General features: G+C 47.2%; 1 protein-coding gene across 2 annotated transcripts in view; it reads right to left on the bottom strand.

Moving 5' to 3' along the window:
* Window positions 1–12,859, bottom strand: part of PLAA (phospholipase A2 activating protein) — an 86,565-nt gene extending 73,706 nt beyond the window's left edge. Inside the window, exons 1-5 of one of the 2 annotated variants that reach the window (XM_068107743.2) lie at window positions 12,636–12,859; window positions 10,855–11,048; window positions 10,064–10,164; window positions 6,606–6,723; window positions 5,675–5,842 (exon numbers count right to left, since the gene is read on the bottom strand). In XM_068107743.2, coding sequence (XP_067963844.1) covers window positions 5,675–5,842; window positions 6,606–6,723; window positions 10,064–10,164; window positions 10,855–11,048; window positions 12,636–12,769 — 715 coding nt within the window. In that variant the 5' untranslated portion in view covers window positions 12,770–12,859. The remainder of the gene's footprint in view (window positions 1–5,674; window positions 5,843–6,605; window positions 6,724–10,063; window positions 10,165–10,854; window positions 11,049–12,635) is intronic. The other variant, XM_068107744.2, reaches the window with a different exon arrangement.
* Window positions 12,860–25,671: the final 12,812 nt, after the last annotated feature.

The following is a 25,671-nucleotide window of genomic DNA, read 5'->3' as shown; positions in this document are numbered from 1 at the left end:
ACGACGTGTGGTGAGGCGCGCGGAGCGTGCCGAGTCACGCTAGTATGTATAATGTGTGTGTGTGTGTGTATATATATATATATATATATATATATATATATATATACACACATATATATACACATATATATATATATATATATATATACACATATATATACATATATATATATATATATACATATATATATATACACATATATATATATATATATATATATATATATATATATATATATATATATATATATATATAAAGTAGAGTTGGTCCTGATCTATGTATCTATGATCTCTAAGATCTCGAGAACCCGTGGACGGATTTGCGAGCGGAAAGTACTGTTCGACTCGGGATGGTCCCAGGAATGTCACGGAGACATAAACATTTAAAAAATTTCGGGTTTTAAAATTAGCGTATTATTAGCACTAGCAGAAGAGAGAGGGATTCGAAGGGAGGGAGCGCAGCGCTTCTAGCGCTTCTGACTACAGCACACCTTAAAATTAAAAAAACTTCGGGTTTTAAAATTAGTGTGTTACGCGTAATTAGCGCTAGCAGAAGAGGGAGGGAATCTAAGGGAGGGAGCGCAGTGCTCCCTCCAGCGCTTCTGTTAGCGTAATTAGCGTATTTCGGAACGTTAATTTTTCAACTTCATTATTCGGAATCAGTACGTCCCAGAGAACCTTCGTAACGTTAATTTTTCAACTTCATCCGATTGACATGGGACCAACGGCATGTGACAAAGAGTGAAACATACAGGCTACATTTATTTGACGACAATGAGTTCCGACTTCCGACCTCGGTGGGATGACAGGCTGAGTCAACCCCCCTGGTGTGAAGGGGGAGGAGGAGGGGAGGGGGAAGAGAAGGGGAGGGGAACGAGGGGGAAGGGGATGGGAGGGGGGAGGGGGAGGGGGAAGGGGGAGGGGGGAGGGGGAAGGGGGGAGGGGAGGGGGGGGAGGGGAAAGGGGGGGGAGGGGGGAGGGGAGGGGCCCTTCTTCCCCTGGGCACCCCCGCACCCTTCCCTCCCCCCTTCCCCTCACCCCCCTCCCCCCCCTTCCCCCTCCCCCCCATTCCCCTCCCCTCCTCTTCCCCCTCCCCTCCTCCTCCCCCGCTTCCCCCTCCCCCCTCCCCCCCGTTCCCCTCCCCTCCTCCTCCCACTCCCGTGCAAAGCCGGGTACCTCTGCTAGTATATATATATATATATATATATATATATACACATATATATACATATATATATATACATATATATATATACAGACTTGGCATTTAATATGAAAAAAATTTTTGTGGGGGTGAACTTACTTTTCAAGATGTCTTAGAACCAAAAGTTCATTGGAATTATGTTGAAATTATTCTAGATTTTGTTAATGTGACCTTTAAAAGAAACAAAAACCACATTTGACATTTCGAAGCAAATAAATTGATCCTTGAAAGTGATGTAAACTGATATCGAACTCAATTCACGGATAGTACTGTGTTAAACTTCTGTGCGTTTTCTAGAAGTATCTCTTTATTTTGCACATTAGCCAATTTTTTTTTCAACAAAAAACAAAAGTTAAATTACGACTGGGATTACGGACAGTAAAATTACAGTTCAGTACTTCGTGTAACCCCCACGAGCATTCAGGAGAGCACGTACACGTCGAGGCATGCTGTTCACGAGATTTGCCAAGGTTTGGACAGGAATCGCTTGCCATGCAGTAACAATAGTCTGCTGCAATTCATGCACAGAGGTAGGCTGCTGGTCCAAGTTGTCGATTTGACGCGTTAATTCTGCCCACAAGTTCTCTATCGGATTCATATCCGGGGACGTGGCAGGCCACTCCATATGCTCTACACCACGGTCAGCAAGAAAGTGTTGGATCATGCGAGCACGATGAGGCCGTGCATTGTCATCTTGGAAGACAAAGTTTCCTAGAAAGGCTGCACGAGCAAATGGAAGCAATGTTTCTTCCAGAATGGCCCTGTACTTGAACTGGTTCAGGTTTCCATTCAGAACAACCAGGTCAGTTTTGCCCCCTGCATGAAAAGCAGCCCAAACGGTCACCCCACCACCTCCAGCCTGGACTCTTGGCACTATACAATCTTTGTTGTAGGCTTCATGCACTTGTCTGCGCACTCGGACGCGGCCATCTTGACGATAGACCAGAAATCTAGACTCGTCACTGAAGATCACGTGATTCCAGTGTCCTGGCTGCCATTGACGGTGCTCTCTGGCCCACTGCAATCGGCGCTGGCGGTGTTGTCTGGTCAGACGTGGCTTTCTCAGGGGATGCCTGGCACGATAGCCTGCTTGAACCAGTCGATGGTCGACTAGCCTTCTGGATACAGGCACATTTGTCAGTTGCTGCCACTCAGCCCTAAGCCGATTAGCTGACTTGGTACGGCCATTGCGGACTAACCGGTGCAGCTGGCGATCATCCCTCCTTGTGGTTCTGCGGGGACGTCCTGGCCTCGGTATTGGAGTCGGGACACCCCTCTGAGCATTTCGTTTCAGGATCTTTGACACCTGACCTTGAGTGATGCCATACTGCCGAGCAAGAGCACGCTGTTTCATGCCGGAATTTCGTAAAGCCACCACTCCATGGCAAACAGCATTGTCGAGTTGACGGACCATCTCCAGAGGAAGCGGCAATAACTTTTGTAGACATGCAGCAGTTGTTTTCCACTAATACAGAACGCAACAACCCTTATATACCCGACTGTGAAGCCAATCATCAAATGTACCTGTCTGTACATTTTGTCACGCCACCTGTGATATAATCCTGTTGTTGACTTCTTGCTGTGACAGACAATCAGTGACATGGTTCTTTTAACAAAGACATCACCAAAGGGTAAAAGAAACTCACCAGATTGATATACTGAGCTAAGAAAGTAAACCCAAGTCAAGAAAAAAAAAATTCCATATTAAATGCCAAGTCTGTGTGTGTGTGTGTGTGTGTGTGTGTATATATATATATATATTCCCCAAGAACATCACAAGTGTGAGCGACTGGATAATATAAATATAATTCCACAGCTCATCTGCAAGTATGGTGTACCATTACAATAAAGTAAGGTAAGGCACTCCAAAACATCTATACCATAAGAGAGCCATTTTAACTTGGGCAAAAAAAATTTTTGACAAGTATGTTGATCACTCCGGTTTGTGCGTTTGTGTCTGCTCACTCATACTTACCTGCAGGTCACAATTTTAAATCGACCTTCACGAAAACGAAACTTCACCAAATGATAGAGTTGGGCATCCGACAAAATCCTATTTCTTTTTGAGGTCAAAAGGTCAACATAGGCCAAAGGTCAACAAACTTCAAATTTCTAAAGCCTCAATTTTCATTCGATTGACTTGAAACTTGAATAGGATTTTCATGTCAGCTTACTGAATTCAACCACCAATTATTATGAGGTCAAAAGGATGCTCTACTGAGCACCATTATACTTTGTTCTCTTTTGCCAAGCGTCGCTCTACGAGTGATTTTTCATCTGTCTATCTGTGTGTGTATGTTGCCATTTTCTCAGAGATGGATCTCCGTCAAACTTTCAGAGGTTCATCAGTGAGTACCACGAAGTGTTTTAGGCAAAAAAACATTTCATCAATTTTGAAAAAATAAATACATTAAAATTAAAATTGCTCTATAGTGCCCGAGCCCTTGCAGCTACAGTCACGTGAAAAAGTAAGTACACCCCATGTAAAGTTTTGACTTTTTCAACATATTTCAACATACAGCTATTTGATCTTCATTTCAACAATATTGATAGATAAAGGTGATATAATATAACAAATGTCATGAAACATTTACATTTTGTAGTCCATTGTATAATTTAAATAAACATAAATGCAAATTTCGCATGTGGAAAAAGTAAGTACACCCTTGGCTCCAATAGGTGGTATTGCCCCCTTTGGCAGCAACAACCTCAAGTAGGCGTTTCTTCTAACTGCCTACCAGTCTCTGACATAAACTGGGAGAAATTTTTGCCCACTCCTCCAAGCAGAATTCTTTCAGCTGTGCGATGTTTGAGGGGTTTCTTGCATGCACAGTTCGTTTCAAATACCCCCACAACATCTCGATGGGATTAAGATCCGGGCTTTGACTTGGCCATTCCAGAACCCTCCATTTCTTTATTTTCAGCCATTCCTTGGTGGATTTACCGGTATGTTTAGGGTCAATGTCATGTTGCATGGTCCACCTTCGGTTGAGCTTCAACTTTCCGACAGATGGCCTCACATTATCCTCAAGCACCCTCTGGTACAATGAAGAATTCATAGTGGATTCTATGATGGTGAGCTGCCCAGGGCCTGATGCAGCAAAGCTGCCCCAAACCATAATATTTCCACCACCATGCTTTGCAGTTGGTATCAGGTTCTTGTGGTCAAATGCTGTCTTTGGTTTTCGCCAAACATGTCTTCTGGTACTGTGGCCAAATAGCTCTACCTTTGACTCATCTGTCCAGAGCACATTGTTCCAGAAGTGCTGGTCTTTGCCTAGGTGTTCATTGGCAAACTTTAGTCTTGCCCTGATGTTCATTCTGGACAGCAAAGGTTTCCTTCAGGCACACCTCCCATGAAGATCAAATTTGTGCAGCCTCTTTCTAATGGTAGACTCGTGCACTTTGACATCAACAGTGGCAAGAGCTACCTGTAGGTCCCGTGAAGACATTCTGGGATTCTTCGAGACTTCCTTCAGCATCTTGCGGTCTGCTCTCGGGCTGAACTTGCTGGAGCGGCCTGGCCTGAACAAATTGGCAGTTGTTTGGAATCTTCTCCACTTGTAGATGATCTTCTGGACAGTCGAACGATTGATTTCAAATTGTTTGGGGATCTTTTTAAATCCCTCCCCAGACTCGTAGGCATCTATAACCTTCTTTCTGAAGGCCTCAGAGAGCTCTTTTGATCTAGGCATGGTGACGCCGCACACTTCAACAACAAAGAGCAAACCAAACTAAATGTCTGAGGTTTAAATCGGACAGGTTCCTCCAAGATCCTCTCTAACGATGTTCTAATCATTTGCATCTGAGCTGGTGCACCTGATTCTAATTTTAGGTATTTGAAGTAGTGATAAATGTAGGGGTGTACTTACTTTTTCCACATTTGAAATTTGCCTTTTTGTTTATTTAAATTATATAATGGACTACAAAATGTAAATGTTTCATGATATTTGTTATATTATATCACCTTTATCTATCAATATTGTTGAAATGAAGATCAAATAGCTGTATGTTGAAATATGTTGAAAAGGTCAAAACTTTACATGGGGTGTACTTACTTTTTCACGTGACTGTATGTGAAAGGTAATATTATATTATCCCCGATTAGTGTGTGTGTGTGTGTGTGTGTGTGTGTGTGTGTGTGTGTGTGTGTGTGTGTGTGTGTGTGTGTGTGTGTAATATCATATTCATTATAAATTTTCCTTATTCGGTGTAGGTGGGGGAGTGTTTTAGGCACCTCCAAGGAAAATAGGAAAAAAATTAATTGATTTCTTCAAAATGGCAACAGGACTAGAACATCACCGGGCAACGCCTGGTACTCCTGCCAGTATAGAAATAAAGAAACAACTTAAAAGCATGGAAACAGGCACAAAGAGAACCAGAACAGTTGATTTTTAGGCATTAAAGGAAGAATATACAAGTTAACAATATAGTAGCACAGAGTTCTAAAATAAGGTTGATGCTACACACCTTGGGTACCAGGTAATAGGCAGATGCTATAAATGAAGTTTGTGTGTGCAAAGTAAACAGAAACACAATCGCCACTTAGTTTCCAACGTCGCACACTCGCATCATTTCCGCATGACAGAAACTCCACATCTGAGCACACTGCCAGGCTGCGGACGCAGTCCTCGTGGCCTAGCAGGAAGTGGAGAGGTTGGAAGCAGAGTGCAAGCAAAAAACATTTGAAATCTTACTACTCTCGCTTCCCTAAAGTCATACATTATTGTCAATGATGTCAATTTGTCGTTGTTACTGCGGCCACTGAAGGTGGATGGAGATTATGTATCGGCCACCCTGTCTGTCTGTTTGTGAACATCTCAGAAAGTTGTGGAAGCATTCAGACAAAACTTGGTGGACAGATTGGGTGTGTGACAAGGAAGAATCGATTACATTTTGTGAATGTCCAGATCTGGATGTGGATACTAGAATTTTAAAAGTGATCTTTTTCCATTGAGTTTTGTCTTAACCCGTCCACAAATTTTTGAGCTATCGTGCTATATATTATTTTTGGCGCAATGATATATAGCATGATATTATGGGCCAACAACGATATATAGCACGACATGTAAAAAAGTTGTGGACGGGTTATGACAAAACTTGGTGGATGACGTGGGCAGGTGACAAGAACAAGCCGATTAGATTTTGGTTAAGTACCGAATGCAGATCCGGCCAAGCAGTAGGATACAAAACATAAACTGTTCAGTGCTGTTCTGTTCTACATGCCATTTCCGAGTGCCGTTATAGTTTCTGTTAGAATTCGTTGGAACTGTATTGAAAGAAGGCAATAACTACATAAAACGACTATAAATTGAAGCTCAGCCATTTTCAAGTGGCACAACAAAATAACCAAATGACACAAACATTCCTAAGCAACTGCAAACAGACAAATCCAGAACACCTCTGAAGACTTGCTTGCATCGAGTGGCATTCCAGAGTCTGATGGTTTTATCAGCTGAACCAGTGAGCACATCTTCTTTGTCTGCTGTAGCCACTGCCCAAACTGCAGCATTGTGTCCCTGTAATTTGTTCACTCAGTAAAAGCATAATAACCAATGATAATCATGTCATGCACATTGCTGGCATAGGACAGGGTCACACCTGAAGTTCTGCCATAGCAGTTGATGCAATAGTACACTTGTGCTTGCACATCTCCTACAGACGACATCATAATAGAGATTTGCCAGGGCCATCTCCCACACCATTCTTTCCTCAAAAGTAGCAATTGCGAACAAAAAGAAAAAAAAAACTGGAGAGTTCATAGAACATCTTACCTGGTGCTGTGTTCAAGTTGATAATGCAATGGAAATAAAATAATGATTTTAACGGTCGTATAAAAAAAATCCCGGAAGTTTAGCACCGTTGTGCAGTGTCTTATACACCACCTTATTTAACATGCCCAAATACCTCTTCTTGGTGTTTTACTCCCAAATGCAAGTCAGAAGCCAAATCTTCCCTATTCTTCTCTGCTGCCCAGATTTATCCGTGCAGCATGGTCATGATCAGAGTGCAGATCAGTCCCCATGGACGGGCCCTTTTCCTCTCTCTCTGCAACTCTGCTGTGGCCCTGATTTTGTGAAGGCGGGGGTACGCCATCCTGAATTTGGGGGATCTCTGGGTTGTTCCTGGGAGATCGATCAGCTGTCCCTATGCCACGAGCTTGCTCGAGAGAACTGTCAGGGGCTATACAACATGCCCGATATCGTACTAGAAAACTTGGTTTTTGGAAGCGATAAGAAGGCGATTTTGTTTTAAAGTGTTCAAGTATACAGCATAATTAAATTGAAATAAAATAAAGGTTTTATTGAAAGGTTGCATAAAAAAACGAATTTTGGAAGTTTACCGCCATCGATGCAGCCTCTTAAAGAACCTTATTTAACAAGTTACATTAGTTCTTCATGCCTGTTGTTTGTGTCCTTTATGGCATCATTAAAAACAGCAAGCTTCCTGTTTGGAATAATTTGCAATTTTGTTTGATTGCCAGCCAGGCAGACACTGTAATAACATTCCCTAACTCATCTGTGCTCATGCGCGATCAGGACAAATTCAAAACAATAGTACTGCTAAGCTCCAAGTAACATGTTCGTTTTCTGATTAATGTTCAAAATACAACATTCAATTGAAATCAAGGTGTTCCTCGATCACAAACTGACGTTTTTGGATGGATGGACAGATAGACAGACAGATAGAGACAGTGAACCAATTGCGTAACCCTGCTTTTCGCTTTGCATGCGTGGGGTAAAAACCTGCACAATCCTAGGCCCAAATGAGCAAGCAAGAGGTTTGTACATGAATCACCAATTGTTGTGAGTTTGGGAGTATAGCATTAATGACTGCACCATGTCCTTTTCTATGCATACAATAATTACAAGATAGTCATTTGCTCATGCTGACCTGACACTAAAGTCTGGTCTTTCTGATCATGTCCTTTTGTCTGTGTGTCTCTCAGTATTTGTCTATTGTTCAGTTTTCCCCTTTATAAATGGTAATATATTTATTTTGGTGGGTTTAACAAAAATATTTTTGGCTCCACTGATGAAGAGACCTTGAAAACAAGACCTCAGCTAGTGACCTGGAGCCATCATTATGGTACGCCCCAAGAGACGGACAGGGCAAATGCACTGCAAAGCCTAAATAACGTTTTAGGGCTGTGATCACTGATCAGATCCGAAGAACCAAGGAGAACAAGATCAAGAATTGCTTTACAATACATGTCCCCTACCGATGTAATATTTTCTAAGTCCAAAAAGGGCATAAGTCTCTGAAAATTTGACGAAAAGCCCCAAAACTCACATTTGTTCTGTAAATTATCACAATAACCTCATGTACCAAGTTTCAGTTGAATATGTTAAAGGGTATGGGAAAAAAATCTGAATAGAATAAAATAGATAGACGAAGAGCAAACCTATAGTGCCCTACGGTGAAACCCGTAGGCGACTAAAACTCGGAGCTCTCTATAATATTGTGCAGGGTTATGGAAGTAGGCTGGTGTATACCCGCGAGTATGTGATGGGCTGGTGTATACCCATGAGTTTGTGATGGGCCGGTGTATACCCATGAGTTTGTGATGAGCTTGTGTATACCCGCGAGTATGTGATGGGCTGGTGTATACCCGTGAGTTTGCGATGGGCCTGTGTATACCCGTGAGTTTGCGATGGGCCGGTGTATACCCATGAGTTTGCGATGGGCCGGTGTATACCCGTGCGTTTGCGATGGGCCGGTGTATACCCGTGAGTTTGCGATGGGCCGGTGTATACCCGCGAGTATGTGATGGGCTGGTGTATACCCGCGAGTATGTGATGGGCTGGTGTATACCCATGAGTTTGTGATGGGCTGGTGTATACCCGTGAGTTTGTGATGAGCTTGTGTATATCCGTGAGTTTGTGATACTATTTGCAAATTGCTAGCATCGAGTTAAGGGCTAACATCGATGTTCAGTCAGCACAACAATACACATGCAAGTCAAGAGTCATTGACTTGCAAACCATGCAAGTCAGGTGTTCAAGTACTTCTATTGGCTTGCTAGATCAGGATGATCCCGTTTGACACTCTAAATTAGTACATAGCTCTTGATACTGAGATCCCAGCTTAAAATGTTGTCAACTGATGATTTGTCTCAAGCAAATTGAATTTATGAGCGGGGCGCTGTCCTCGTAAATCAAAAAAAGAAAGAAAAGAAAATCAAGATTATGCCTCCTGATGTCCTTGTCCTGCACATCATGCAAACAAACTCTTCCTTGAGCCTTAGAAAAATGTATCATAAAAATACAGCAAAAATAGAGAGAACAATTTGCTTTCCATTCTGTTTTTCTTTTCATTCGACTCCATCCAGATAATTTTACAATATCCACTTGAAATGAAACATCATCTACCAATCTACTCTCTCGACGATTCTGATGCACCATACTCTGTCACAGAGCATCGGTGTCACCAAAGGTTATACTGGGTGGTTTGCCATTGCCTTCACAGCAATAGTTCAGGCAATAACTTGTAATTTGTTCATGGTGCCGGCGATGGCTCGAATATTCATCGCGAAGGACACCGTGGGGGTCAAATGTGCACCAAACAATGCCGGCAGATGGGATGCAGAGTTTAACGTCCATCCGAGGGACTGCACACACACACATTGATGAATCACTCTGCCTGTGAAACACCGGAATCACATTTTATAGCTGGGTCGGGATTGAAACCCAGATTAGACTGCTTATAGGTGAGTGTGTGCACCTCTCAGCCATCCTGCCAGCCCTCCAGTTCAGCTAATAATATGCAAATATACACCTCAATCATTCCTTCAGCAGAAAATCCCTGTTCTGACAGGCCAAGTGATTATACGGCAGGCAGTTTCGAAGTAAGCCCCACCTGCATTTCCTCCAAACACTGGTTCCGGTGCCAAATTCGAGCAGTGGAGTCCCAAGAACCAGTGATCAATTTTCCAGAACTTCCTGAACTGAGACAACAAACTGGGTACAAGGATACAGGTAAAAGTCAAAACAAGTACAATTAATGAGTTACGACCGCACATAATGCAGATAAATCGTTGAGTATTGAACAGATAAAAATAATGCAAAACAATTGTAACTTCGATAATCTTGCTAGAAATTACATTTTTACAATTTTTATTTTACAATTTTACAAAATTACTCTTTGCTTTGATATCCAAAGACCTTTTTACTTTTTTTTTTTTTTTTTGTTGTTGTATACAGGATCGAGGCTCGTGAAAGAGCTAACATTTATCACACAAAAAATCAAAACAGGCACACAAAGTATATAATAAGGGGAGCTATATAATAAGGGGAGCGGTAGACAAGATGGGGAGAGTAGGGGAAGCACAAACACAACATTTGAGAGCAGGGACATCGGGAGATCTGTGGGAGGGAGAGGGCTTGGGGGGAGAAGGCGTGGGAAGGGGGTGGGGGTGTGAGAAGTATAAAACACAACGATACTACAAGGACTTCCAGGAAAAAAGTTGGTATTTCAAAAAAGTGGATCTGGGGTGAAATTAGCGGGGGTAGAAAAGATCAAGGTTTTGGATGATGTTATCACTGAAAATAAACCAAAAATAACCAAAAAACCAAAAAACCAAAAAACCAATCCAAAAAAAGCCAAAACCAAAAACACCCAATAACCAAAAAAGATTATTGCCACGTTACTTGTGTCACGGTGTCCCTCAAGGCGATACAGAAGCGAAGACGTTTCCATGTCAAACACGCAAACAGTCTTATCATGGCCCCCTGTAGCCACCAAGCCCTCTGGATAGAGTGCGTCCCCATAAATGATGCAAACGCACGACACAAAGCCATTGTGTCCAGAGAAACTTCGAGCCTCTGAGAAACCCACTCCATCTCTGAAAAACAGAACAATACACGAATGATAAACACAAAACCTGCTGTTCACACAATCTGGAATTCATGAACCAGAGGTTGCTATGAAACTGTATTAGTAAAGCACTCGGTTAAACCAGATACGATTAGAAAGGGGATTATTGGGTGTAGTCACCTCCACCACCAAACGTGGATGGACATGATGTTTTCACTCCTGTCTGTCTGTCTGTTTGTTTGTTTGTTTGTGAACAAGATATCTCAAAAAGTTGTGGATGGATTCTGACGAAATTTGGCGGAGACGTTTGGTATGTGACAATGGCGAAATGATTAGATTTTGGTGAAGATCCTGATCCGGCTACTAGAATTTTTAAAAGTGATTTTTCACCATTGGGAGATAAGGCCAAAAACGATACATAGCAGGATATCTCAAAGAGTTATGGACGGATTTGGATAAAATTTGGTGGACAGGTTGTGTATGTGACAAGGACTAATCGATTCGATCATTGATAAAGGTGTGTGTGTGTGTGTGTGTGTGTGTGTGTGTGTGTGTGTGTGTCGGAACACAGGGACACACACACACACACACACACACACACACACACACACACACACACACACACACACAGGGAGACACACACACACAGGGAGACACACACACACAGGGAGACACACACACACAGGGAGACACACACACACAGGGAGACACACACACACAGGGAGACACACACACACACAGGGAGACACACACACACACACAGGGAGACACACACACACAGGGAGACACACACACACAGGGAGACACACACACACAGGGAGACACACACACACAGGGAGACACACACACACAGGGAGACACACACACACACAGGGAGACACACACACACACAGGGAGACACACACACACACAGGGAGACACACACACACAGGGAGACACACACACACAGGGAGACACACACACACAGGGAGACACACACACACAGGGAGACACACACACACAGGGAGACACACACACACACACAGGGAGACACACACACACACAGGGAGACACACACACACAGGGAGACACACACACACAGGGAGACACACACACACAGGGAGACACACACACACAGGGAGACACACACACACAGGGAGACACACACACACAGGGAGACACACACACACAGGGAGACACACACACACACAGGGAGACACACACACACACAGGGAGACACACACACACAGGGAGACACACACACACAGGGAGACACACACACACAGGGAGACACACACACAGGGAGACACACACACAGGGAGACACACACACAGGGAGACACACACACACACACACACACACACACACACACACACACACACACACACACACACACACCTTTATCAATTAGCCTTACGAGCTGTTTACATTAATATATAGTAGGGCAGAGCAATGACCCCTGGAAACAGACCTTTTAAAGCGTTATTGTTTGTTCACGCGAGTGTTATTGGCTGTTGGCATTCAGCAACAGACGAGGTAACGTGCCACGATCGTACAAACGATGCTAGTCAGTACTAGACAACGGCACAAGTTACGGAAACAAGATACCAACGGCGTGGCCGCTGAGGGGACTCACTCCGTGGGCAGCCAAAGGCGTGCAGTGCTGTCACGAGAAGCGGAGACGAGGCTTTGTGAAGAGGTTGGACCACAGGTCACGCAGCGTACGTCTTGCTCGTGGCCTCGGAGTGAGGTACGAAATCGGTAAGACATGTCAGATGAAAAAGCGGTGACGAGAGATGATGAAACGGCTGAAAGAGCAGTGAGCGGACCTCAACAGATGAGTGAGGAAGTTTCAGGAAAGGAACGCAGGAAATATTGCATTGAAGAAATAAAGATTTTTTACATTTTTCTTTAAAGTAAAAACAAATATCTTTACGAAACTTAGCATTGAGTTCACGTTCTCATATCAAAGAGCAGTTTAAAAAGAGCAACGTCAAAATATTACACCGCTCATGATGCCACCACCTATTACATCTCCCTACATTGTTCTAGAAGATGTTGATATTTTAAAATTTAAATGATAGTTCGGTGACATATCACCCTACTCTAATTAGATAAGTGTTAATTTTTTTGCTTATTACTTGCAAAACAGAAGATTTTTCAAGTATATTGGTTGGTCTTGTGCGCTATTCTGTCTGTCTGTTTGTATTGTGGTGCTGTGCACACACGACTCGATTGCCAGAGAGGTAGGCCACAACACATTGGTACAAACAAAGAGTCTTTATTAAGAGCTCGCACTTCAGCACTGGGCGGGCTCAAGCTGAGAGCCCGCATATATATGTCCCGAGGCCACGCCTTGCCCCCGGGCGTGGCCGATCGGTCGAAAGGCGGGGCATGCATTTTCGTTCCAGGCCTGGACACTCGCGCCACCCACTGGTGCGCGGAATTATTGTCCCCTGTGCCCGCCACATGCGCCCCCCCCAGAATTCCCGCGCACCTGAAGGGTGAGTTTGCGGGGAAGCCGGATGACCCGGCCGAAACGCCCCCTGGCGATGCGTGCAGGGCTGGGGGGTAGCGGGACGGCGGGGCTTGGGGGTGCCGGGGGTCTGACCGACGGGGGGCGGCCTCGACGCGGAGGCAGAGCTGCTTGCGGGGGGTGGTCCAGATCGAGGTGGGCCGGCTTGAGGCGGTCCACGGAGATACGATCCGGGGCACCACCGATGTCGACAGTGAAATATTTGTCCCCGGTCTCCAGCACGTGGAAGGGCCCGTCGTCCGGGGGCCGTAGCGGTGCCCGGTGGGCGTCGTGCCGGACGAAGACGTACTCCGCCGTGCGAAGCTCCGGGGCGACGTGGGAAGACGGGCAACCGTGGTGTGCCGTCGGCACCGAGGCAAACCTCCGGGCGGTCTCCTGCAGGGTGGAGCGCTGTTGCACCACGGACCAAGGAGCTGTGGAGTCGGGGATAAATTCGCCCGGTACCCGCAGTGGTTGCCCGAAGACCAGCTCCGCCGAGGACGCGCGCAGGTCGTCCTTGGGCGCCGTGCTGAGGCCCAGCAGGACCCAGGGGAGCCTGTCGGCCCAGCTGCCGTCGCGGATGCTGGCCCGGAGCGCGGCCTTCATCGAGCGATGAAAGCGCTCGCACAGGCCATTGGCCAGGTGGTGGTAGGCCGTGGTGCGGTGTAGTTTTACGCCGAGCCCTTGCGTCACCGCGCCCCAGAGCTCCGAGGTGAACTGGGGGCCGCGGTCGGACGAGATGTCCGAGGGGGCACCGAACCGGGCAACCCAAGTGGCGATGAAGACTTGCGCCACATCAGCCGCAGACGTCACCGCCAATGGGACGGCCTCCGGCCACCGTGTGGTGTGGTCCACCATGGTGAGGAGGTGGGTGAACCCCCGCGAGGGGGGCAGAGGTCCCACCAAGTCGACGTGCACATGGTTGAACCGACGCTCGGGCACCGTAAACGGGGCCAATGGGGACTGGGTGTGGCGGTGGACCTTTGCGCGCTGGCATTGGAGGCACGTCCTGGCCCAGTCGCGGACGTCCTTCCTGAGACCATGCCAGACGAACTTCGCCGCGACGAGCTTCTGGGAGGCCTTCGTGCCTGGGTGGGACAGGCCATGGATGGCGTCGAAAACTGGGCTCTGCCAGCCAGCGGGCACAATGGGGCGAGGCCGGCCGAGGGTGATGTCGCACAGGAGGGCCGCGCCCGTGGCGTCGAACGGCACTTCAGTGACGCGGAGGCCCGTGACGGCGGTCCGCAAGGCCTGGACGCCGGGGTCGGCGGTCTGGTCCTCCGCCATCCGGTATAGTCGATCCCGAGGTGGACCGCATGCGCGACGGACCGGGAAAGGCAATCCGCCACCGGGTTGTCTTTACCCACCACGTGGCGGATGTCCGTCGTATACTCGGACACGGCAGAGAGGTGATGCTGCTGCCGTGCCGACCATGGCTCGGCGACCTTGGCCATCGCGAACACAAGGGGCTTGTGGTCGATGAAAGCCGTGAACGGGCGGCCCTCGAGCAGGTGGCGGAAGTGTCGGACCGCCAGGTGGAGCCCGAGCAGCTCGCGGTTGAAGGTGCTGTAGCGGCGTTCGTGCGGGCAAAGCTGCCGGCTAAAAAACGCCAGCGGCTGCCAAGCACCACGCACCCACTGCTCGTGCACCGCGCCCACCGCGTAGTCCGACGCGTCGGTGGTGAGGGCGATCGGTGCATCGGGCGCCGGGTGCGCCAGCATGGTGGCGTTGGCCAGGGCCAGCTTTGCGCCCGCAAACGCCGCGGCCATCGGCTCCGACCAAGCGATGTCACCTTTGCCCGGCTTGCCCCGGAGGGCCTCGTGCAGGGGGCGGAGGAGCTGGGCAACGTGGGGCACGAAGCGGTGGTAAAAATTTACCATGCCCAGGAACTCCTGGAGCCCCTTGATCGTGCGGGGTCGCGGGAAATCCCTGACCGCCTCCACCTTGCCTGGTAAAGGGACTGCCCCATGCCTGGTGATGTGGTGCCCCAAGAAGTCGATGGTGGCGACGCCGAAACGGCACTTTGCGGGGTTGATGATTAGGCCATGCTGGCCCAGGCGTTCGAAAAGCATGCGGAGGTGGAGCAGGTGCTCCTCCCGGGACGCGCTCGCAACTAGGATGTCGTCCAGGTAGACATAGATGAAAGGTAAGTCGCGCAAGACGCTGTCCATCAGCCGTTGGAACGTCTGGGCCGCATTCTTCAACCCGAAAGGCATTCGCAGGAACTCGAAGAGGCCGAAAGGGGTGATGACGGCTGTCTTCGGGACATCGCCCGGTTGTACGGGGACCTGGTGGTAGCCCCGGATGAGGTCCACCTTGGAAAACACGGTCGTGTTTGCCAACCGGGCGGAAAAGTCCTGGATATGCGGGACCGGGTAGCAGTCGGGGGTGGTGGCATCATTGAGCCGGCGGTAGTCACCGCACGGCCGCCATCCTCCGCCGGGCTTCGGCACAATGTGCAGCGGAGAGACCCAAGCACTGTTTGAGCGCCTCACGATACCCAGCCGTTCCAGCATGGCGAACTCCGCCTTCGCCACGGCGAGCTTCGTGGGTTCGAGTCGGAGTGCCCGGGCGTAGACCGGCGGCCCGACCGTGGGTATATGGTGCTCCACCCCGTGTTTAACGGCCACCGCTGAGAAGGTGGGCCGCGTGAGGGCCAGGAAACTGGCTAGGAGGCGGGTAAAGTCATCCGCTGCCAGAAGCGTGAAACTAAACTCGCCGGGACGGAACCTTTCAGCAAGCTGCTTGGCAAGCCACTCGGTGAGCCGCTCAACGAGCCGCTCAGCGAACAAGCGAGCGAGCTGAAGGTTTCGGCCTGGACGAGACGCCTGCGCTTAACGTCGACCAACAAGCCATGCGCACATAGGAAGTCCGCACCGAGCAGGGCCACTGGCACGCTGGCGGTGACGAACGACCATTGAAAGCGCTGCCCTCCAAACCGCAGTGAGAGGCAACGCTTCCCGAATGTGTGGATTGGTGTACCGTTGGCGGCAAGCAAAACGGGGCCCCGGCCCGCGGCTTGCTTGTCGGACGCGGAGGCAGGGAGGACGCTTACCTGCGCTCCTGTGTCGCAAAGGAAACGGCGCCCGGACAAGGTGTCCGTGATGAACAGGAGGCTGCCGGAATGGCTGACGCTCATGGCCGCAAGTGAGCGCCGGTCCTTTCCCGACCCGTCAAAAGAACACGGCGGGCGGCACGTTTTAGCCTGGCGGCCGAACCTGGCATGGTAGTAGCACCAGGTTTGCGGCGGTGGCCCCCGCGGCGGCCGTGCTGGCGGCGGTGGTGGTGGCTGCGGCGGTAGTGGATGGGGCGTAGCAGCGGCCACGAGGGAACCGGGGGCGCTAGAGCCTCCGCGCCGGGATCCACTACGGCAGCACCGTACACCGACCGCGTGTCGCAGGCCGCGAAATACTTGTCGGCCTCTCCAGCCAGGGTGCGGGGTTTTGTTATTTTGGAACCGGCCAGCGCGAGGCGCACCTGTGCAGGTAGCTGGCATAGGAAAAGTGCTCGGAATAAGAAATCCGGGCACTGGTCTCCAAGCAGGGACAGCATGAAATCCATCCGGACGGATGGTCGTGTGTCGCCGAGGGCGGGAAGGTCCAGGAGGTGGTCGGCATGTTCGACCTCTGTGAGCCCGAACGTGGCGAGGAGGAGACGTTTGAGGGCCTCGTACTTGTGGTCGCCCGGCGGGCGCCGAAGGATGGATACGACGCGGGCGGCAGTGCCGGGCCCGAGGGCGGCGACCACGTGGTAGTACCTGGTTTTGTCCGCTGTGATGCCCCGGAGTTGAAATTGAGCTTCGGCTTGCAAAAACCAAACGTCGGCCTGTGCCTCCCAAAACTCCGGGAGTTTGATTGCGACGGCGTTGGTAGCCATGGCGCGTTCGGGGGTCAGCAATGGCTGAACCAATCGGGGTCACCAGTGTGGTGCTGTGCACACACGACTCGATTGCCAGAGAGGTAGGCCACAACGCATTGGTACAAACAAAGAGTCTTTATTAAGAGCTCGCACTTCAGCACTGGGCGGGCTCGAGCTTAGAGCCCGCATATATGTCCCGAGGCCACGCCTTGCCCCCGGGCGTGGCCGATCGGTCGAAAGGCGGGGCATGCATTTTCTTTCCCTGCCTGGACGCTCGCGCCACCCACTGGTGCGCGGAATTATTGTCCCCTGTGTCCGCCACAGTATGTTTGTTTGTATGTTTGTCTGTCAATCGCCTACAGGTCACAATTTTAAACCGATCGTCACGAAATATCACCATATCGTAGAGATGGTCATTTGATTGTCAATTTATTTTTAATGAAATGGACAATTTGATGTATCCATGGCAACTTCTCATTTTTGGAAGGGGGGATTTTTCAAGCATCGTGCTCTGCATGACGTCTACTTGTTTGTGTGTTCGTTTGTTTAAAGGGAACCCAAACACAAAATTAATATTTCTGAAAACCAATGAAAATCATTAATCACTGTCTAATATGAAAGGAAAAAACTGAACATTTTTGCCAATCACAAAGTGTCGAAAACAACCCTGAAGTGTCCATTTTTTATTTTGCTAGTGACATCACACTCATAAATTCATATCCCACCTTGATCCAAATGGCAGTTTACATAGAGAAACAGTATATGACGAGCTCGGATTCTGATATTGATTCCACCATCATTAGCAACTCAGAAGGTTCTCAGTATGTTGAAACGGACCAGTGGGATTGTGAAGAAACCATTGGAAACAAAATTAGTGATGGAAACTCTTTTGGGGGAATTATGGAGCTGTATTGTTTTGAGCCATATGTGAGTGACTCAGACGAACATGGAGTTACTGTTAGTGAAGATGGCGGTGTTAGTAGTCAGATGAAAACGTGATCGCATGTTCACTACAGATTGATAGGTTTTGTTTTTCCGTTCAATTGACGGTTCATCAGGGATTTTGTATTAATAGCCGGCAAAGCCGGTGTTGTGAATGAACGCGTACGTATTATGTTGAAAAGCCAGATTTTGCTGAATCCTTTGAGAATTTCGAAGCTTTGACGCACCAAATCGCTCCAAGGAGGCCGCCATCTTACGGATGCGGAAGTATGCATAATAGCCGGCAAAGCCGGTGTTGTGAATGAACGCGTATGTATTATGTTGAAAAGCCAGATTTTGCTGAATCCTTTGAGAATTTCGAAGCTTTGACGCACCAAATCGCTCCATGGAGGCCGCCATCTTACGGATGCGGAAGTATGCATAATAGCCGGCAAAGCCGGTGTTGTGAATGAACGCGTACGTATTATGTTGAAAAGCCAGATTTTGCTGAATCCTTTGAGAATTTCGAAGCTTTGACGCACCAAATCGCTCCATGGAGGCCGCCATCTTACGGATGCGGAAGTATGCATAATAGCCGGCAAAGCCGGTGTTGTGAATGAACGCGTACGTATTATGTTGAAAAGCCAGATTTTGCTGAATCCTTTGAGAATTTCGAAGCTTTGACGCACCAAATCGCTCCATGGAGGCCGCCATCTTGCGGATGCGGAAGTATGCATAAAAAATTGCGAAAAAGTTCAATAGGAGTTTGTTTCACCCGTCTTTTTTTGATTCACAATCTTATGCACCTCTAATTTGTAATTAAAATACTTTAAGACCAACCTTGTTCCCCGGGCCCGCACGGGCCCTGGTTATCTTCAACAAAAATCGTCACCAAACACCGGAACCAATGAGATTCGAGCATTTGAAAAAATATTTCAAAAACCAAATCGCTCCATGGAGGCCATTATCTTGCGGATGCGGAAGTATGCATAAAAATTTGAGAAAAAGTTCAATAGGAGTTTGTTTCACCCGTCTTTGTTTGATTCACAATCTTATGCACCTCTAATTTGTAATTAAAATACTTTAAGACCAACCTTGTTCCCCGGGCCCGCACGGGCCCTGGTTATCTTCAACAAAAATCGTCACCAAACACCGGAACCAATGAGATTCGAGCATTTGAAAAAATATTTCAAAAAAGCTTATTACCGCGTTTCGGAGGCTGAAAACGGCGTCAAATATTCTAATATTGACGAAGAATTGTTTTTTAGAAATCTCGTGGCCGTAGGGGATAGTTTTTCACAGCCAGAAATATCCGAAGTTGAGACGGAATTCACCGAATTAATCAAGAACGAAATTTTATAAATTTTTATCTCATCCAGAATGCAAATGGTCATTTTGAACTAGGTACGGTACCTACTACACCTACCTACTACCAACTACCTAACCTACTGATGTCATAGTGATGGGTAAAATAGTGACAAGAGGCTTTGGCTTCGCCGGCTCATTGCGGCTTTGCAGTAGGGTACTAGTAAATCAATTATATTACTCCAGGAGAAACACAATACTGTACGGACAAGGCCCGAACACCGCCAACCAAATGGGTAGCAAATGCTTTGTCCCACCATTGCAGGCTGAACCGGTGTCCTGTATGTTACAGGATTGTCCCGTTTCATGCTTTCACAGGATGCCATTTGTGTCTGTAGTCGTGCTGTGTCGTGTCCGTGCCGTGACCCACTGGCATGTCCGTGCTGTGTCGATGTCCCATCCCAGTGGAGGGGAAAGGGGAAGTGGTGATTGCCTGCAGGCCAACACAGGTGTTTGATTCACTGCTCAAATCGCCTGTGCATATGTGCTGGTAGTTCAATAGAGATGGTCTTAGAGTTTCGATAGACGGCTGTTTCTTCCGCTTAATCATGGGGATGGCATCCTCTTTCAATTGTGGCGGATATCCACAAGATGTAGCCATTGCTGTTGTTTCATAACGGTGTTCTGTAAAACATTTTGAGGGCCTGATCCACACTCGGGTATTTCAGAAAAACTTCGGCCAATTTCTGGAAACCCTTGGATCTTTCAGCCATTGATGTAACATGAAACCATCTCGGTTTTTATCGTGAAGAAGAAGATTTAGACTTTTAATCACAAAATTAGTCACTTTATAAATCGGAAATCAGAAAAAGACCCATCGTCTATATTTTACAGGGCATGAAGGGATAGATTATAGTGTCGAGGTGGTCTGAGCGTTTGGTTCCCCTTTAAGCTTTGTGTGTTTGTTTGTTTGACTCTGATGCACTCCCAAAGCAACCATAATCAGTTGAAAACTGGCGATTGGACTCGAGGGCTGCAACCGTGGATTTTAGGTGGTACAAACTCATAGTCCCAGCTGGGGTTTACGGTGGGGAGAGCACTGAAATACTCCCTACGTAAATCTAACAGTGCCCTCCTTGTGGGGTTGGGTATTAGAAGTCACCCCATCTATAATTTGTGGAAATTAACCCGCCTGTAAGGATGGTGTTAATTCAATGGCATCACTGGGCTTTACATCCAAACCCTGAGACCTCAAGCCAACCACCTTAACCATTTAACCAACACTAGGCTATATATGATATAATATGTCGTGGTTATGTTGCTCGGATGATTCGCACCTGCTACACCAAATGAAGAAAATGTCAAGATGGGCAAAAAAAAAACTTTTTGCAAAATTTAACCAAACTTGCACGGGCACAACTTCAGGATGCCCTCATGGATCCCTGACAGTTTCAGCTTCCTTGGGCAAATCCTATTGGAGGAGTCGATGAAACATATAACATACTTTCCCTCCATTATCTCGTACTATTAATTTGCAATATGTCACCGGCTTTGACACCAATACAAATATTTATTACAGACCCTATAAGCATCACAAAGCTACATATATCGGACAAACAGTTTCAAATGAAGCACCTCAGCATCATGTGTGGCAATAAATAGGAATTGTTGCTCCCAGCTTGCCGGCTCGATGACAGAAGACGCCATTTGCATTTTTGCCTTCTTCATCGCAACCCCATTTATAAACTCGTGCGGGCTCAGCAGCCAGCTTACTAGTGCAACAACTGTGCTCTCTGGTCATATCACTGTCCATTCTGTTGAAAATGAAATGGAAAACTAAATACTGCATTGGAGTCATCAAAAGGAACCAGAATAGGCAAAGAGCAAAGATGGAGTCATCAGGAGGAACCTGGATAGGATTTGGGTTTCAGCCCCTACTCCACAACCCTCAAACCAATCCAGGCGCAGCCAAGTGAGCCTTCCAGAAAAATCTCTGCAATAATTCACTCCTCCTTGGACAGATAGATGAAGAGAAAAAGAAAGAACAAGCAAGATTTCGAATGAATAAGGAGAAATGTGAAAAAGTAGATGGAAATGTGAAAGAAACAAAGATCCATAACTCCTAGCCCTAGCTGCTTGCCTTAAGTAGCCCTAATTCCTAGCCCTAACTCCAAGCCCTAACTCCTAGCCCTAGGTCCTTCCCTTAACTCCTAGCCCTAATTCCTAGCCCTAACTCCAAGCCCTAACTCCAAGCCCTAACTCCTAGCCCTAGGTCCTTCCCTTAACTCCTAGCCCTAATTCCTAGCCCTAACTCCAATCCTTAACTCCTAGCCCTAATGCCTAGCCCTAGCTCCGAGCCCTAACTCCGAGCCCTAACTCCTAGCCATAGCTCCTAGCCCTAATGCCTAGCCCTAGCTCCTAGCCCTAGCTCCTAGCCCTAGCTCCTAGCCCTAGCTTCTAGCCCTAATGCCTAGCCCTAGCTCCTAGCCCTAGCTCCTAGCCCTAATGCCTAGCCCTAGCTCCTAGCCCTAATGCCTAGCCCTAACTCCAAGCCCTAACTCCTAGCCCTAATGCCTAGCCCTAGCTCCGAGCCCTAACTCCGAGCCCTAACTCCTAGCCCTAGCTCCTAGCCCTAATGCCTAGCCCTAGCTCCTAGCCCTAGCTCCTAGCCCTAGCTCCTAGCCCTAATGCCTAGCCCTAGCTCCTAGCCCTAGCTCCTAGCCCTAATGCCTAGCCCTAGCTCTGAGCCCTAACTCCGAGCCCTAACTCCTAGCCCTAGCTCCTAGCCCTAGTACCTAGCCCTAGAAAGATGTTAGGAAAAACCCAGATAGATAGATTTCAGATTGACTTCCTCATTTTAAAAACTATCCTACACTTATTTTATGGAGAGCATTCATTATCTTAAACATCTATATTATATCCCCCGTAATTGCCGCCTTTCTAATGTATAAAGTCATGCCTTCAGCTCCACTCCTCAAAGCTTAGTCTACAAAGCCCCAGAATCATTGTGATACAGTACTCTGATAATCAAATGAAGCATTCTCATCTCTAACCTCTCCAACAACTCCCCTTCCATTTTTCCTAAAGCCCATGTTTCTGCACCATACATTATAAACTGGTGTAATCACTGTCTTGTAGATTTTAATCTTCCATTTTTCATGGTATCCTTAAATCAAAGATAACTCCACTAACCTGCTTCCATTTTGCCCAGCTACCTTCACTCTGTCCTGGACTTCTGCTTCGCAACCTCTCCCTTCTTTAGTGTTGAACCAAGGTATTTGAATTTGTCTACTTGTGTCACCTCTCCACCCCCTTGTATCTACAATCTCGACCCTCTCTACACCAGTCTTACCTACCGGATACCACACTCCATCATATCTGTCTTTCCACCATTAACCTTCAATCCCTGCCTCTCTAAGCTCTCTTGCTATTCCACCACTCTTCTCCGCAACTCTTCCTTTGACTCTGCTGGTATGACTAAGTCGTCTGCGCACATGAGCCTCCACTGTCTGATTTTGTCACAAAGTGCATCCATCACTGTTACAAAAAGAAGGGATTTAATGCAGCTGCACTCTCCCTATTGCACCTATGTCCTTTCTCGGATGCGTTTCCTCTCTTCCTGTCCCTCCTCTTTCCCAGTTCTTTCATTGCCTTACCTGTTGTGTCCACCTGCAGCCCCATAGCTCCACTGTTTCTATGTTGCCTTTTTACCTCTTGTCACCTCCATTCTTCCATGTGCGCATTTTGTTACAGAAACAACAAAAACAAAAAATGTTTCTCGGTTATTGAGGGAGCACAAGATTCCGCCAGGTGGCACATCATAGCTATCCCGAGGCAAAGAAAATTGGAAATAATTATCTGTTTTCTCCTTCTGCAATATAAATGAGGTTTTATCCACTACATATGAATGTTTCCGCCATAAATGAAACATTCGGGCCAACCTCGCACCTGAGAAATATTTTTAAACATTCATAAAAGCTCAAGCACAGGGAAAGATGAAGCCCTTTAGACAAACATGTCTAACTCATGTCCCAAACCCCAACACTGATTTTGCAGATTCCTAATCTAGTGTAGCATCCCAGGACCAATTGTTGCAGTTTGTACTATAAAGATGAGCTGATCGGATGACCTGGAAGCATGCACACTTGTATTTCAGCTGTCTAACCTGGGTTTGAATTCTGGCCTAGTCTGGGCCTGCATCCTGCTACATGAACTGCCATCCCAGTGTTTCACAGGCAGGGTAATTCATCAATGTGTGTGCCGTACCTCGGATGGACGTTAAATTGGGAGTCCTGTCTGTCAGAATGGGTTGCTGGACGATAAAGATCCATTGGTGTCCTTCGGAAAGAGTAGGCGAGTATCGCCGGCACCATGGCCAAATTCCAAATTCCTGCCCTAACTAGGCGAATTCCAGGCCCGAAAGACTTGGGCCAAGCTCCCCCAGGCCAACTCTAGAAGGTGGGATAATAGTGGCCATTAAAGAGCAACAAAAAACTGTGACCTTAGCCTAAATGACACAGAAAATGAACAAAATATTCCAAGTACCTGGACATGAAAAACGAAATGAAGGAAGCCTGGAAGCTGAGGAGTGTTGATGTGCCGGTGATAGTCGAGCAACTGGAGTGATGAAGCAGCACCCCATTGAGATATTGAAAGGAATGCCAGGAAATGTTGCAACAAACGAGCTGCAATTGGAGGCTGCCTGTGGTTCAGTGACAATCCTTCAAACTCAAAGAGCCCTTGGAGAAAAGAAATATGAGAACAGAGTGAGTTCTGAAACAACAACTTGGTCCTTGAAACGTCATCCTAGACCGAGTGAAATTAATGCAATACAGTGGATCCTGTTAGACTCCGTTCCACCTTCTAACACCAATTGAAAGAGATTCATTCACGTGTTTGCAGCTTGTGCCTGATGGTTCACATCGGGTGGCGGAAACTCGCCCACTCTTCTCGAAAGACACCGTGGGATGTTTAACTTCCACGGACGACAAGTGCATACTCAGGGTTAGGGTTAGGGTTAGGGATAGGGTTAGGGTTAGGGGCAGTGTACTCAGAGGCAAATGCAAATACCTCTAAGTCTAAGCTAACCTGCCAGCCCCGCTCAAGGAGTTTACAAGCAATGTGAAAATCAAATTTACAAATATTTATTACAAGATGTGGCATCAGCTGTGCCGCCATTGTCAATAAGTGGAGAAGTGGTTGCACTTCAGCATGCAAAGCTTATCACACGTTCACCTTCCTCTTTAAAATGAATTCCCATACAAGAAGCTTCAAAAACACATCAATGCAGGTAGAGGCCATTCGGCCAATCAAGTCTGCACAATGGTTGCCAACTTATGGTTGTTTGTCTGCCTGCTATATTTTTTTAAATGCTGAACATCAAGCAAGAAAACAGCAGGTACCGTGAATTAATTCTTTGCTATGACTCAGTCGGGGTTCAAACCACCGACCTCTCGGACTCAGAGCAGATACTCTATTATCCATAGAGTCTGTTTAAGCCATTACTAGTTCCAACAATTTGCCATATTTGGCCTTCACTAAGTCTTCAATTGGCCATGGTAAAACAGTACACACCGATATCGTTACCTTCTCGAAACCTTCAACAGGTGAAAGTGTTTTTTCAAGTTGGTTCCCTTTCTGTGCTGTACATATTTGATGTGCATACCTGTCATGGCCTAGTGATGAATGGAAAACAGCATGTTCATGGAGGGACCTTTCATTTATGTTTGAAAGTACTATTTTGTCGAATAAAGAGCTAGTCTTGCTGGTGAAGGCAAATGCTACTTTGTAGGTGTGCTTCCTCCCTTCGTTGTTGTTGTTGTTGTTGTTGTATAGCCTCGGACAGTTCTCTTGAACAAACCCGCGACACAGAGACAGCCGAACGATCTCCCAGGAGAGACCCAGAGATCCCCCACATCCAAGATGGTGCACCCCCGCGTTCCCAAAGTCAGGGTCACGACAGAGTTAGAAATAGAGAAGAAACAAAGACAAGAGGGAAAGGGCCAGCCCATGGGGACCGATTGGCACTGTGACCATGATCGCTCTGACGAATCCTGGCAGCAGGGAAGAATGG

The sequence above is a fragment of the Myxine glutinosa genome, chromosome 2, assembly GCF_964187855.1.
Source record: "Myxine glutinosa chromosome 2, kmMyxGlut1.1, whole genome shotgun sequence".
NCBI lineage: Eukaryota > Metazoa > Chordata > Myxini > Myxiniformes > Myxinidae > Myxine > Myxine glutinosa.
Note: the sequence above shows the minus strand (reverse complement) of the source record. Positions and strands in the feature narration are given on the sequence as shown.